This window comes from Astatotilapia calliptera, chromosome 7 (assembly GCF_964374335.1).
Source record: "Astatotilapia calliptera chromosome 7, fAstCal68.1, whole genome shotgun sequence".
NCBI classification, from domain to species: Eukaryota; Metazoa; Chordata; class Actinopteri; order Cichliformes; family Cichlidae; genus Astatotilapia; species Astatotilapia calliptera.
In genome coordinates, this window is record NC_137428.1 from 12380310 (window position 1) to 12394531 (window position 14222).

At 40.5% G+C, this 14222-nt stretch overlaps 1 protein-coding gene across 2 annotated transcripts in view; it reads right to left on the minus strand.

The window, feature by feature from the left end:
- The window catches only part of tln1 (talin 1), a 62300-nt gene that overhangs the window by 13603 nt on the left and 34475 nt on the right, over positions 1-14222 (minus strand). For both annotated transcript variants that reach the window (XM_026172851.2, XM_026172850.2), the window contains exons 21-42: positions 13462-13628; positions 13230-13358; positions 12578-12691; positions 11885-11998; positions 10670-10804; positions 10172-10300; positions 9915-10017; positions 7848-8056; positions 7604-7723; positions 6995-7192; positions 6613-6752; positions 6417-6510; positions 6109-6198; positions 5375-5497; positions 4310-4453; positions 4050-4211; positions 3384-3524; positions 3067-3248; positions 2282-2414; positions 1684-1785; positions 1373-1543; positions 999-1247 (exon numbers count right to left, since the gene is read on the minus strand). In XM_026172851.2, the coding sequence (XP_026028636.1) occupies positions 999-1247; positions 1373-1543; positions 1684-1785; positions 2282-2414; positions 3067-3248; positions 3384-3524; positions 4050-4211; positions 4310-4453; positions 5375-5497; positions 6109-6198; positions 6417-6510; positions 6613-6752; positions 6995-7192; positions 7604-7723; positions 7848-8056; positions 9915-10017; positions 10172-10300; positions 10670-10804; positions 11885-11998; positions 12578-12691; positions 13230-13358; positions 13462-13628 (3149 nt within the window). The remainder of the gene's footprint in view (positions 1-998; positions 1248-1372; positions 1544-1683; positions 1786-2281; positions 2415-3066; positions 3249-3383; positions 3525-4049; positions 4212-4309; positions 4454-5374; positions 5498-6108; positions 6199-6416; positions 6511-6612; positions 6753-6994; positions 7193-7603; positions 7724-7847; positions 8057-9914; positions 10018-10171; positions 10301-10669; positions 10805-11884; positions 11999-12577; positions 12692-13229; positions 13359-13461; positions 13629-14222) is intronic.

The following is a 14222-nucleotide window of genomic DNA, read 5'->3' on the forward strand; positions in this document are numbered from 1 at the left end:
CTGAAGACAAATAAGAGGATGCTAGTTACCGAGTTTGTTCCACACATGTTTCAACATGAATTAAGTATTGATGCAAATTTACTAACATGAGTTTCATACGATCATTTAATGAGTGTGTCAATAATAAAGAAATCAAGAGGCTTTTGTGGAAATTATGTGTGTTTGCACATGGCTTTGTATGCGTTTTTGTCTTCATAATATCCTTATCACAATGAATGCTATTAAAGTGCAAGAAAAGAATGATAAGTAACAGAAATAATATTACGGTTGGAGAAAAAAGATACATTTTTCAATAACATACATCTATCTGGTAGAAGTCTGATTCTATTGGTGAAATGTGAGGTTGTCCCAAGGCTTGCATGTAAATCTACGCTACGCCTAGGGTGGTACTGTGTCTTTGTTACCTGTGTGCATGATCCTCTGTTTACAGCCTATGCGTTCCAGTTTTGTCGGTTCCATTTAGTTTTCCTGACTTGTGTCAGGATTTTTTAGTAGAGCCACCTGTGTTATCATTTTGAAACTCCTACATCACCTTGGTCTCTAGTTTTTTGCATTCACAGCGTGTCCACGCTGCTCGCCCACCTACCCGGTGGTGTGATGACAATACCCCATCAGTCTTTTACAGCTGAGGAGTAAAAACTGGAGGACTACCCAGCTTAGGTTCTGCCAAAATACTAATTACCAGATTTTAGGGCCTGAACCACTGAAAGGATGCAGTAATAGTAATAGTATGTTCAATCGATACTGTTGCTGTTTTTGCATATGACAGCCTTTGTGGTGTGATTTGTTTTATTCCATTCATAACTGTTTAGTGGCAATGACAGGAAATCCCACAGCTGTCTCCTAATATGGTACTTTTTCATGCTCAATCCTCACTAAGAGGGAGCATGCTTTATTCATTTAGAATTTCTAACTGAGCTCAACTTTTAAATGGAAAAATTAATGACTAACAACAAACCAAAAACTATCCCCCATGCATTATTATCATAATATGTTACCATCTCTTGCACAGTCACAGCGATGGCCTTGGCTGTCTTAACCATGGTAGTCTGGTAGTCCACAAAGGTGCCTTCAGGTTCTTGCATTGGTGTATCTTCCATTTTATTGATGGAATCATTGATGGAGTCCACCATACCACCTACTGCACCAGCTGCACTGGCTGCTTCAGACAGTGTGGCACCCAAGTCATCCACTGCTTCTTTCATCATCTGCACGGACTCCTCCAAGGCCTCGTGCATGTGGGCTGCCTAGATAAAGGAAGCACATTGGTGTGAGCAGTGCAAAAATGCTCAGTGTGTTCAGTGGTACTTAATCACATAGAGTACAATCAAGTACACATATCCAGAAGACATTATATTTCAACTTTCATTACCTTTGGATTGCCTCCAGCCTCCTTAGCAGTGTAGAGCATCTGCAGGGCCGACTCAGTCAGGGTTTTGGTTTGGTCTAAAACAGCCATCTGTTGTTGACTATTGAGAATCTTGGATGCTGTGCCAATGGCTCCCATGATCAGGGGCTCAAAGTAACTGGCCATCTGAGAGACCTGTGTGGGCAACAAATAATTTTATTTAAGTACAAAACTGATTCCAAAATAAAAGGAACATGTCAGACTTCAGCCTGTAGCTGGACCATCACATCGTCCAAATTGTGTTGCCTGTAAAAAGTTGCTGTCTTAAGGTTTACCTTGTGTCCCAGCTGGGAGGCCTCAGATCGAGCAGCTACAGCCACGGGATCAATCAAGTTACTAATCTCATGGACTGAGGCAGCCATCTGCTCATGGAGAGTCTAAAACATACACATATGAACTGTCAGTCAAACTCAGATACTTTAAATTAGCCCCAAATTCAGCTTCATTTACTATGTCTACCAACAGACTTATTACACATCAGGTCAAGGAACAATGCATGCTGAAGTACACTACATCACAGTGGCTTCCTGAACCGTTTGTCCCTCAAAACACTTTTGTGTTTCCTCACAATAACTTTTCACTTTCCTTCTTGTAAAATGGTCATTCTAACTAGCATGGACCAATGCACAGGCTGTTCAGGGGATTGGCAGGAAGAAATATTCTGTGGGGGCAGTAACATCCATACCATGATTTTTCAGGGGTTTAGTAGGTGAAATTAGATACATATAGACACATACATATATATTCAACGTAGAATAAACAACAAACAATCAAGTGTAATGCTTTTATTTTGTATAGGATACAGCAATTCAATTTTCTTGCTGCATTCATACAGAGTCAGTGAAAAACTAATAGTGGAGTGTGCATGTTTACCTCCATTGAGATGTCCTCTCGTGGTGTTAGGTGCTGGCTTATGGCTGCCAGAGAGGCCTGATCAACTTCACGGATGCAGCCATTTAGCGCTTCAATAGCATCATCACATTCTCTCTGGCCAGGAGCTTTTTCTCTGCACACATGAGATGAAGGGTGTAATTACTACACACTCTTATAACCTGCTTGACTCAATCTAAGCAGAGAACCAATTCTTACTTTTATAGTTTTTTACATTTTGACTTGTTTGGGCTTTTTTTTTTTTAGATTATTTTAATTTTCATTCCAGGTCAGTGTTCCCTTCATCTTTTCCCTTTCATTTTTGGCCATAGTTTGCAACTATTTGACTGTATGTGTCTATGTTGGAGTGAATGCCTGCCGGTGTAGCTGATTATGTGTCTGTATGTTTGTGTGGCTTTTATTTGAACTGTGAAGCACTTTTTTAACTCTGTGTTAAGTGCTATACAGTTATTATTATAATAATTATAATAAACTAAACAACCCCCCTTATATGTTATATATGTCATTCAAAAGTCTGATACAAATCTATTCCAAAGTTTGGGTTAAATAACACGTTACTCATAAAAATGATGCAAGACTTAATGGCCAATAATAATTTTGTGATCATTACAAAATAACACAAAATATTGCGTAAATCTATGCATTATTTATATTATGCATGGTCATTTACATAATATACTGTTACACTGTTTTCTAGGTGTGATGGTTGAGAGGGAGCCCAGACAGTAGTAGTAGTGGAAGAGGCCAGTGTGCAGAGCAGGGTCTACCTCATGTTGGTGATGAGTTTCTTGATGGAGTCAGACACAGTTCTGGAGTGTCCAGCAAGCACGGACCACTTGGGCGGGTCTTTGGGGTTGACAGCCAAAGAACGGGCAGTCTGGATCAGGCCAGTGGAGCTTTCCAGCATTGTCTTAGCTGCTGCCACAATGGGCTCCATAGCTGCAAGACCCTGAACCAGAGAATAACAAATCAGGATCTATCTGAGAATATGAAAATCTCCTGATGTTAGATTCTGTAACTTGTAATGATATGACAGGGCACATTAGTGTCATAGCAATGCTGTAATGGCAGCTCTTGGAAATACCTCAGGGCTGATCTGAGCAGGAATGCTGGCGAATTCAGGATTGGAGGCAAAAGCAGTCAGGTTGTCCACAGCTTCTATTAGAGGGCCAGTGGCAGCTTTACACTTTTCTCTGTTCGCCTGGTTAAAGGCTCCATCCAAAGCCTATGCAGGGGACACAGACATGACTTCCATAAGAATTTTTCAGCACTATTTAGTTCTAGAAGACTAGCTGTTTACCTCCTAGAGCAGTGTAATGTAGCAAGGAAGAAGAGGTTTAAATAATATAGCTGTCAAAAGTGAGCTAATGAGCTCTTGTTTAATCCTTTTTTATGAGTTTTATTAGTTTTCTTTTATTATGGAAAACGTGGATTCGACTGTTCCATTTTTACACACTTTCAGATGTATACTGGATAAAGGCCGGAAGACATGTCTCAGTAAACATATGTCCGACAACCCTAATATGTCTGACCGAGAACTAAAAGTAAAGACATTTCTTACATGTTTTTATTACTTTTCTTACATTTTTTTGAAAATCCTATTCTTAAATGATAGTTAAACATAATTGACTGTAGTTCAGTTTGTAAATTAATACTTGTCACTACATCATAATTAACCTTTTCACTCAAGCTGTGGGTGTGTGTGTATGAATGATACTGATGTGTGTTTGATATGGCTTTTATTACAAACCTTTATGGATTTGACCAAGTTGGCAGTGGTGTTGGCCACTTCTTTGGCTGACTGGACAAACTGCCTCTTGGCAATAGGGTTAGGAGTTTTAGAGGAGGCCAATCTGCAGGCATTACAGAGCGCAGAGGTGTGCTTGGCCACTATGGTTGCTGCGGAGAGCACCTGCATGGGGAGAGTAATGGTCATCACATTCAGACTCAATAATCAGTCAAAGAAATCTGATAAAACTGACAATTACTTGCAGTGAGGCAAGCATTTACCTGGGATTGAGTACAAGCTGGGTCCACCAGGTTCTGACAGGCCATCTGAATAGACTGATTGGCTCGTGCAAACTGAGCAGGGTCTACCAGGCCCTTCTGACCTGCTGTGCTGTTGGGGTCTGATACACCCAGTAAATAGGCAGCCTAGAGACATAAAATCACCTATAAGTTCATTGTATGAGATGATGACGAGATGAGATAGCCTTTATTTGTCAGTTGCAGGTCTTTTGCCCACAACTGAGATGACAGACCTTGCCGACCGTACATACAATACACAAACATCACATTGGGGAGACAGGTCAGGCTAGGTAGCGAGGAAAAAAAACATCGAAATGTGTAACACAGAAGGATAATACAGGAATGCACAGATATCAACACACCATAGCACAATAAACACAGACAGTAACATGGGAACGTTTTCCAGTGCGTACATCTGATCTGGGACCGCTGCAATCTTCGACTGCGCCTCCAGCTGACCCAATGTCCACATCAGAGGGGAGGTAAGCGTTGGAGGTGGCGTTGGATCCGGGGTAGGGAGGGTGATGCGTCAGTATCAGTATATGTATGTGTGTGCGTGTCCATAGTTCAGCTGAGATAGTGTCCTTCGCCCTGCCTGGCTAAGTAAACAGTCTTCCAGCCAACCCAGGTGGCCTTGTAGGGAATGGGAAGGAACAGACTCAACACAGTCGTTATCAGGGAGTTGTTGTTCGGCTCCAGCCTTGAGCCCACAGGTGGCGCCGAAGGGGTAGCCGGATTATGATGGTAATTTTTCTTTTGCAACAACTCATGAGAATTTCAAGCTGTTCTTTCACACTGCGACACTGGTCTCTCAATCTCCCGTTGGAGAACCGCGAGTTTCTCCATGATGTTATTAACCTTCAGTTCCGTGGTCTTGTCATTCTTTTGCTCAAAGCGCATATTCTGAGACCTCACGACCACAGTCAGCAGTATGTAAATACTTCTAGTGTGTAGCAAGCCAAAATAGACATGTTACCAGCATACTTTACTTGCCTCTGAGCTGCTGTCTTAAGGCAATAATACAGTAATCTACAGTATGGATTTTACCTGTGCAGCTGCTTCAGTGAGACCACAAAGAGCTCTGGAGCCAGTACTGACTGAGTCACCAAACTCGGGCAGGTTGGAGTTTTTGGCATTATGAGAAATACCAGCCATGGACTCACCGAGGACCTATTGACAAATAACAAGAGAATCAGAAATCAAAGAGTGGAGCATCACACATTTAATGATGATATTGAGTAAAGCTAAAGCACTGACAAAGCACTGACTGAACCATAACATTGTAGTCTACATCCAAGCTTTGTAGTTTGTTGCCGACGAAACAAATTGCTTAAATACTTAAATAGTTTAAGGTGTTGAAAAACAAGAAGAAATTAAAACTTGTATCACGTTTGCTTTGGCTCATTATGTTGTTTATTTCATCTTTTATCATTACCAAGAAATTTTCTTTTAGTTACTGTCTAACCGATGGAGCTCACAGCAAAAAAAAAAAAAAACATGACACTTTCATAGGCATAATGTATATGTGCATAATTTCCTTAGGGATTAATAAAGCATTCTGATTCTGATGACATTGTCTAAACTGATGCAATAAGACGGAGAATATGTGATCTGATAGAATCACATCCTCTTTTTTTCTGTGGGAGAAACAGCCCGCGCTTCTACTGTTTCCAGTCTATTACCTATTCCAAATTAGACAGGAACTGCCAATGTTGAAAATCCTAAAAAAATAGAACTAAAACCATAAAAGAAAGGCATTAATGATGTGTATTCTACAGTACCTTGGAGTTCTCCATGACACTGTCAATGCAGTCAAAGTATGACAGCTCAGTGATTGCTTCTGTCGGGTTCTCCAGCATCCCCTTCACTGACTGCACACAAACACAGCATACATTCCTGACAAACTCACACTGTTAAACTGTACAACTCAGCTGAGTGTCACACAACCTCTATGACTGAAATGTATTGATTGTTTATGGTTTTCTTTATTATTATTATTATACAGTTTTAGAGATTTTTATGATGCGTCCGGGACATGGGAAGCTAAAGAAAAGATAAAAAAGAGAAACTGTTTGATGGTGGCTGTTACCTCAAGCTCTCTGAGAGCATTATCACACTCCTTCTGACCTGGAGCCTGCTGAGTGCACATGGTGATGAGCTGGTTAATAGTGTCTGTAACAGCCCTGCAAAGACAAATGATAAGACAGATAAGTGGTTAAAACCAAAGCTGCAGAAAATTTATTTTTTTATTTTGGTTTGGGGTTTTTTTTGTGGGGGGGTTTTACCGGGCAGCTGCTGCCAGCTGGTTCTTGAGGTTGGGGGAGCTAGGATCAGTGGACAGAGCTTTAGCTGCTAAAAGCAGCTTGCTTGATGACATTGAGATTGTCTTCAGGTTAGACACCACCTGGGTCTGGTCCTCCTTAGACTAGAGGAAAGGAAGAAGTGTGAAGACACTGAAAACTCTATGGCTTTTGCAATTAATATTTTTTCACCTAAATCATGTGTCATGATGACCCAGCTTCTTGGAATATGAACCTGTGTCTGCTCTTTGCGTGGTACACCACAACGATACAAAGGACAGTACATTTTTGAGGATATAAAACTCATAAATACATGTTTTAAAAAATTGGACGACAGTTTGCCTGGTGGTAACTCATTCAAACTGACCTGAGATGTTCCAGCCATGTCAACACCAGCCTCTAGGAAGTTGCTAAATTCCTGTCCAAATTTGCTAGTGGCCCTGGCCAGGTCCTGGGTAGTTCCTCTGGATGACTGGACCACTTCATTGGCTGATTGATTTAGACCAGCTGCAACCTCGTTGAGATGAGCTTGAACCTCCTGGAAGCTCTTTCCACTAGACGGGAACTATGTTGGGAAGAAAAAAATTCTAATACTGCAAGTAGCAATATAGAAAAGAATATTGGCTACAACTGGTTATAACTTTGGTTATAACTGTAAGCAACTAGGCCTGACTCATAAATTATGTTTTCATCCTCAAGCATCCACAATTAACTTGTCTCCAAAGACTGTCTTCCAGGGTTCCATGATATGTACAATTTTGGAGAAGAAAGACTAGTTTTGCTGTGCAACTGTGTTTCACGGGTAAAAAAAAAAAAGAAGAGAAAAAAAGAGAGATCAGGAAAATTATGAAAAACAGTAGGTGATGGAACTTGATTGATTAATAGAATAGCTTCAGGGTGAAATACTATTCACCTGAGATCTTTTTATCAGTAACTACAATCTACATTTGTTAAAAACTGTTAATTTTGTACTAACGGAATCAGCCAGGAGAGACTTGCTAGCTTCGCCCACAGTGCGGATGGCATTGTCTACATCCCTCTGGCCAGGAAGGCAATTCACACATCTGTTCAAGGCCTGGGAAACCGCCTTAGCCACCTTCACACAGAAACACATGCACATGATGATTGTCATTATTATATGAAAGACATATAAACATTCAGAAATAAACTACTGTAGCTACCAAACAAAAGCATTTGTAATCTCTCGGTCTGGCTCTAACCTGGGCCAATCTCTGCTGACTCTCTGCAGCTCCTGGTTTAGCAATGGCCCTCTTGGTCTCTTCAATAAGGTTGGATGACTTGTCCATGACATCCCCAGCACAGTCCAGTATGGCACTACGTGCTGCTGAGTCATCTGTGGTAGCAGCGACTCCTCTGGCAGCCGAAGCTAGTGACTTTAGAGCCTGAGCCACATCTCTGGCTGCCATACCTGGATCCAACAGGACAGAGGAGAGAAACTTTGGTGCGTAGAAAGACATAATACAAAATTTACAGTCTGGGAATGCCTAAGGTCTAATTTGTTTAAATTAATAAAAAAGATATTTTGAAATGTAGTATAATGCAAAATTCTTGAGTCACTCGTCATTTCTTTTGCATCACTCATCTTTAGTCCAGACATTCTACTTGACCATTTTCAAGATTGTCTTGTTGTTTTTTTGTTGAACCACTTCAGTCTAAACAGGGACCTAACGCAAGGATTGAATGAGTGAAACAAAACTGGTTCCTATTTCTTCTGTTGATTCCATGAGAAATGTTACAAATTGTCCATCTTGTCCTGTCTCAGAGCAACGCTGAAAAACTAGTTAATGCATTTATTACTTCTAGGCTGGACTACTGTAATTCATTATTATCAGGATGTCCTAAAAACTCCATGAAAAGCCTTCCGTTAATCAAAAAATGCTGCCGTGAGAGTACTGACAGGGACTAGAAAGAGAGAGCATATTTCTCTTATATTGGATTCCCTTCATTGGCTCCCTGTTAAATCCAGAATTGAATTCAAATTCCTGCTCCTCACATTATTCAAGTCTTGAATAATCAGGCCCCATCTGATCTTAATATCCTTATAGCACTTCGCTCTCGCTCTGCAGGCCTACTTGTTGTTCCTAGAGTATTTAAAAGTAGAATGGGAGGGAGAGCCTTCAGTTTTCAGGCCCCTCTTCTGTGGAACCAGCTTCCAGTTTGTATTCAGGAGACAGACACTATCTCTACTTTTAAGATTAGGTTTAAAACTTTCCTTTTGCTAAAGCATATAGTTAGGGCTGGATCAGGTGAGCCTGAATCCTCCTTTAGTTATGCTGCAACAGGTGTAGGCTGCTGGGAGATTCCCATGATGCATTGACTATTTCTTCTTCAGTCACCTTTCTCACTCACTATGTGTTAATAGACCTCTCTGCATTGTATCATACTTGTTATTAATCTCTGACTCTCTTCCACAGCATGTCTTTTATCCTGTCTTCCTTCTCTCACCCAAACCAGTTGCAGCAGATGGCCGCCCCTCCCTGAGCCTGGGTCTGTTGGAGGTTTCTTCCTTTTAAAGGGGAGTTTTTCCTTCCCACTGTCGCCAAAGTGCTTGCTCATAGCATGTATTATTGTAGGGTCTGCCTTACAATATAAAGTGGCTTGAGGTGACTGCTGTTGTGATTTGGTTTCCCAGAAGAGTTGAAGCTGTTATAGCGGCAAAGCATGGGATGACACCATACTAAAGCCTATGCCCTAAGAATGGTATATCACTCAACACCAAATCACAACAAAAGATGCCACATGTGCTTTATACTGTAAGGCAGCGGTCCCCAACCTTTTTTGCGCCACGGACCGGTTTATGCCCGACAATATTTTCACGGACCGGCCTTTAAGGTGTCGCGGATAAATACAACAAAATAAAACCAGTACCGGTACCGAAAAAAAGAAGATTTATTCATAACACACGTGAAAAGACCCAGGGAAACCAAGTTAACGATAAAAACGATAACAAAATAACGCTGAAAACCGATAAAAACCCTGAAAACCATACATTTCACACCTGATCCTCAACTCTCACGGCCCGGTACCAAACGACTCACGGACCGGTACCGGTCCGAGGCCCGGGGGTTGGGGACCGCTGCTGTAAGGTAAAGGCCCTACTATAAAAATTTGACTGGGATCAGAAACAACCCCATTTTTAAAGTGACAGACTCGTATTGCCGTTTCATCCTGTCACATCTCATTGCAAGTAAAGCTTTATTGTACTATTTTTCCTCTTGAACAAAAAATATACTTAATAGCTGACATTCTGGTTATGTTAAACTCACCAGTGTAGTTCTCATTTCCCTGGGTGGCTTCACTCAGCAGCTGGGCTATGGCTGAGCTCACAGCCTTGGTGCTGTTACCCAGATCCTGGGAGCATTTCTCAAGCTGAACAACACAGCAGAAGACATGGAAAGAAACATTATCAACCATTCCTACCTTTTGAAAATAACTCACCAATTATTATTATTAAAAAAATGTTATGTTTATGCTTCGTTCATGGTGTTGTCCAGTGAACCAAAACTATTTCAGTGTTCCTTACCGTCTCTCCTGGTAGTGGTTTAAGTTTGCCTTCTTCTGCTGATGCCTTGGCCTCTTGAATCTCCTTTTCCAAATCTCTCACCGTTGATAGAGCATTGTCTATTTCCAGTGGTCCACAAGCTTCCTGAGCCTAAGATACACAAAAATATCTGTGATTAGTTAAATAAAACATAGTTATATCTTGCATGAATTAGATATCAGTCAAAAAAAATCAGAAAAAAGTTCTACACCATAATTGCTTCACTTGATTCATTGACCAAAAAAATAGGCCATCTGTTAGAAATCTGGAAATTCATGTATTTCTTAATCTAAAACAGTAAAAAGAAATCTGGAGAATTAGATCATTCCTGTATGATATCATTTCACAAAAGTTCAAACATGCATGAGTGTTTCTTAGGTCTTTCACTCACTTTGCTGACTCCAGCTAGCACAGTACAGTACAATGAACGCTGAAATCTTTCTCAGAATCAAACTGATGAATATATATAATTAGTACTACCTTTTGTGAGGCAGTGCGGAGCTCTGCCAAGGCACTGGCCAGGTTTTTAGCACACTGGCTGAGCTGCATAGCTGAAGCCTGGTCACTGATGGTGGGAACAGCAGCTTTGGAGGCTGTAACCATCTTAGCACCGGGCTGGTAGAGGGAAGAGAGACATGTTGCATTGGTTTTGATTTAAAACAATTCATTCTAAAAAAGAAAGGGACTATAAAGTGTTTGCTTTTCCTAAAACTTTTGCTAGAATAATAATAATAATGGATTGGATTTATATAGCGCTTTTCAAGGCACCCAAAGCGCTTTACAATGCCACTATTCATTCACTCTCGCATTCATACACTGGTGGAGGCAAGCTACGGTTGTAGCCACAGCTGCCCTGGGGCAGACTGACAGAAGCGAGGCTGCCATTTCGCGCCATCGGCCCCTCTGGCCAACACCAGTAGGCGGTAGGGTAAAGTGTCTTGCCCAAGGACACAACGACCAGGACAGAGAGCCCAGGGATCGAACCGGCGACCTTCCGGTTACAGATACGCTTCCCAACCCCCTGAGCCACGGTCGCCCCAAGAAGTGTGTTTACATCTCCTCATTCTTATCGCTAGTTAATAATGGTGTAAATAAACATATAATCAATAAAAAAAACTCAATGAAAATATAGACAGTGCCAAGTCATATTGTTTTCAGGTTTCTGACTATTCTTTTTCATCTCCCCCTAACCTACTGAGACCCAGCCTATTCATTTATGTCCTCTATAATGGAAATTAGTTTTTGGTCTATATCTTTTGACTTATTTGAGCTACCCTACTAAGTTACTACTAAATGTGTTCAATAGACAACATCTTGACTTTCCAATGATATCTCATGTGTTTGGGTGGTCTCCTTTAGTTCCAAAGAGGCAAGAAATCACAAAAAAGGTTAAACTGAAAGATGCAACCAGGTTACATGCATGGCATAAGTTATCAGTGATTTAGCTACCTAAAAAAGACACATTGGTGACACAGAAAATTCCCAGGTTGCAGTAAAATCATCAGAAAAGATTTCTAACCCAGTGACAGACAACAGTGTTACTCTGTCTGTGTTTTAAGATTTGTTGCTCAAAACAATGAGGCCACAATCTGTTTGTGGCTGTTTATTATGACTGTAACACAGTTACATAGCTATACTCTTCTGTTGTTTTGTTAGTCTGCTGTCACTCAGTGAAGTTGGTGGTGTGACAGTCACCTGCAGGAAGTTCTGGCTGGCACTAATGAGAGCCAGCTGTGCACTTGGGCTGTCAGGCTGAGACTGGCTGCCTCTGACTCCCTGAACCAGCTGAGGGATCTGCTCTGCGACAGCCTGGAGACACACACACACACAATACAGTTTTTAAAAATATCTTAACACAACAAGCATAACTTTGCTAAGGTGGACAGTCGCATTCAGATCCTTCAGTTTGAAGGGTTTAGAAACCTCTGTACACTCCAGTCTGTCCCTCCTTTAAAAGGTTCTAGTCATCATACCTGGTGTGGATCGTCTGATTCTCACAGATTTGAAAGATAATAGATAAAGGCATGTACTTACTATTAGTGGGAATACTCTGGGGTTTTTTTTTTTACATTGTTTTAATTATGAGAAAATGTAATTTTTATTTATCATTTCTTTGAGTATATCAAGTTTATTAATAGGAGTGTGGCAGAGGTGTGGCTCAGCTGCAGGGGAGGAGTGGGAGAGTGAGCTCAAGTGATACTCCTCAAAGTGATACAGTGTGTCGGGTCAATCACTACAAGACGATATTAGGTTGTCCATATATCTTTTTTAAAAAAAGACCCAAAACCTCCATGAAATTTACTGTTTGTACCACTGATTGTTGATTCTACATAGCAAGCTTAGTTCCATATATGTTTATATAAACCAAAGCAAGTACTGAGTTTTTACCTTGCAGCCCACAACAAGCTGCTGCTGGGCAGCCTGGTTCTTGTTGGTTGAGGCTGCATGTTGTGCAGCAGCAATGGTCTGAGTGGCTGCTGCTGCTGCTTGTTTGGCTGCGTTCTGCCAGAAAAAAGGAACACGACAAGTCAAAAAAAACAGCAAAGAGCACAAGACTAGCAATAATCAGGGAAATGACTCAGACAGAACTAATAATAAGATGCAAATGTTAAACTTTTAAAGTTAAAACAGGAAGTTACTGAAGCCAGTATTATAATTAAGCATCATGTCAGACAGGCCACAAAGTTAAACTTAGTTATATTCCCAAAAGAGACGCTGTACTAAAGTGTTTAAGAAATATTCAGAGTTCCACCGATCGTGGTTGGGTGTGAAATAGCTGCATCAGCATCAGACATCATTTTAAAAGCATTTTTGTGGTAAATCAATTCAATGCTATTTATATGGTGCCAAATCAAAGTAACAGTTGTCTCAAGGTGCATTATATTGCAAGGTAAAGACCCTCCAATAATACAGAGAAAACCCCAACAATCAGATGACGGTGACAGTAGGAAGGAAAATTTCCCTTTTAACAGGAAGAAAACTCCAGCGCAACCAAGTTCAGGGAGAGGCAGCTATCTTCCAAACCGGTTGGGGGTGTTACCTCCAGTTTGTTGACTAGGCGTTTCTTGATAGCATTCTGCGCCGCAGCGTTGGTGGCCATGCGGAGACCTTCAGCCGCCTCTCGTAATTTCTGCTGCTGTTCCTCACTGTCGGGATTTGCTGCTGCACCCTGGGATAAAATATTCACATTATATATTAAACCAACAAATCAACAAAATGATAACACAGTCTTATCCACAGAGTTTAAAAAAAAGAAAAAGACAAAGGCAGACCTTAGCGGCCTCCACCATCTTGGCTGTGGCATCAGCCAGCAGCTTGGCAGCAGAAAGAAGCTTGCGTGAGTTCTCTAGGTCAGACTCTCCTTCTGCATCCATCTTGATAGCATTGACCAGATCAGAGGTGGCTTGAGCAAGGATACGAGCCTGACGGACCATCTCACCTAGTGTAGCAAAAAAGAAAGATGGAGAAAAATGTGATGATTAAAAAAACAATAAAGAAAATTTCGTCCTTCCAACAGTTGTGTGAGAAGAATATAAATTGATCTTTAGAAGGCAGAAAGCTAAAGAAGAAATATTATTTTAATATTCTGAGCAAGCATAGTATAAAAACTCTTTCTAAATAATCAACTCCTTAACCATGTCCCACAAAACAGAAGGTTCTAAGAATGTAGAAAAGGTAACGTAATATAATTAGCATGAAAAGTGGAGGTTAAACTAAACGATAACAGACAAGAAGAATATTATATTTCAAAAAACTTAAATGATTTAGGATTTTTAAGACTGATGCTTTTTTTCACAAAACATAAATGGATCTCCCTAACATTAGTTATGTGTAGCTGTTTATGAGTGCTTACTAACATAATCCCATAAAGCAGTTCGAAAATAATCCTATTTTATTTTCACAAATAAATGTGGATCAGTATGGAACGCCAGGACTGCCATAATGAATTAATTAAATACACCATTAAATAATTAATTAAATGTGGCAATAATTAATTAAAATTGGAATTAATTAATTAAATAAATAGTTATGA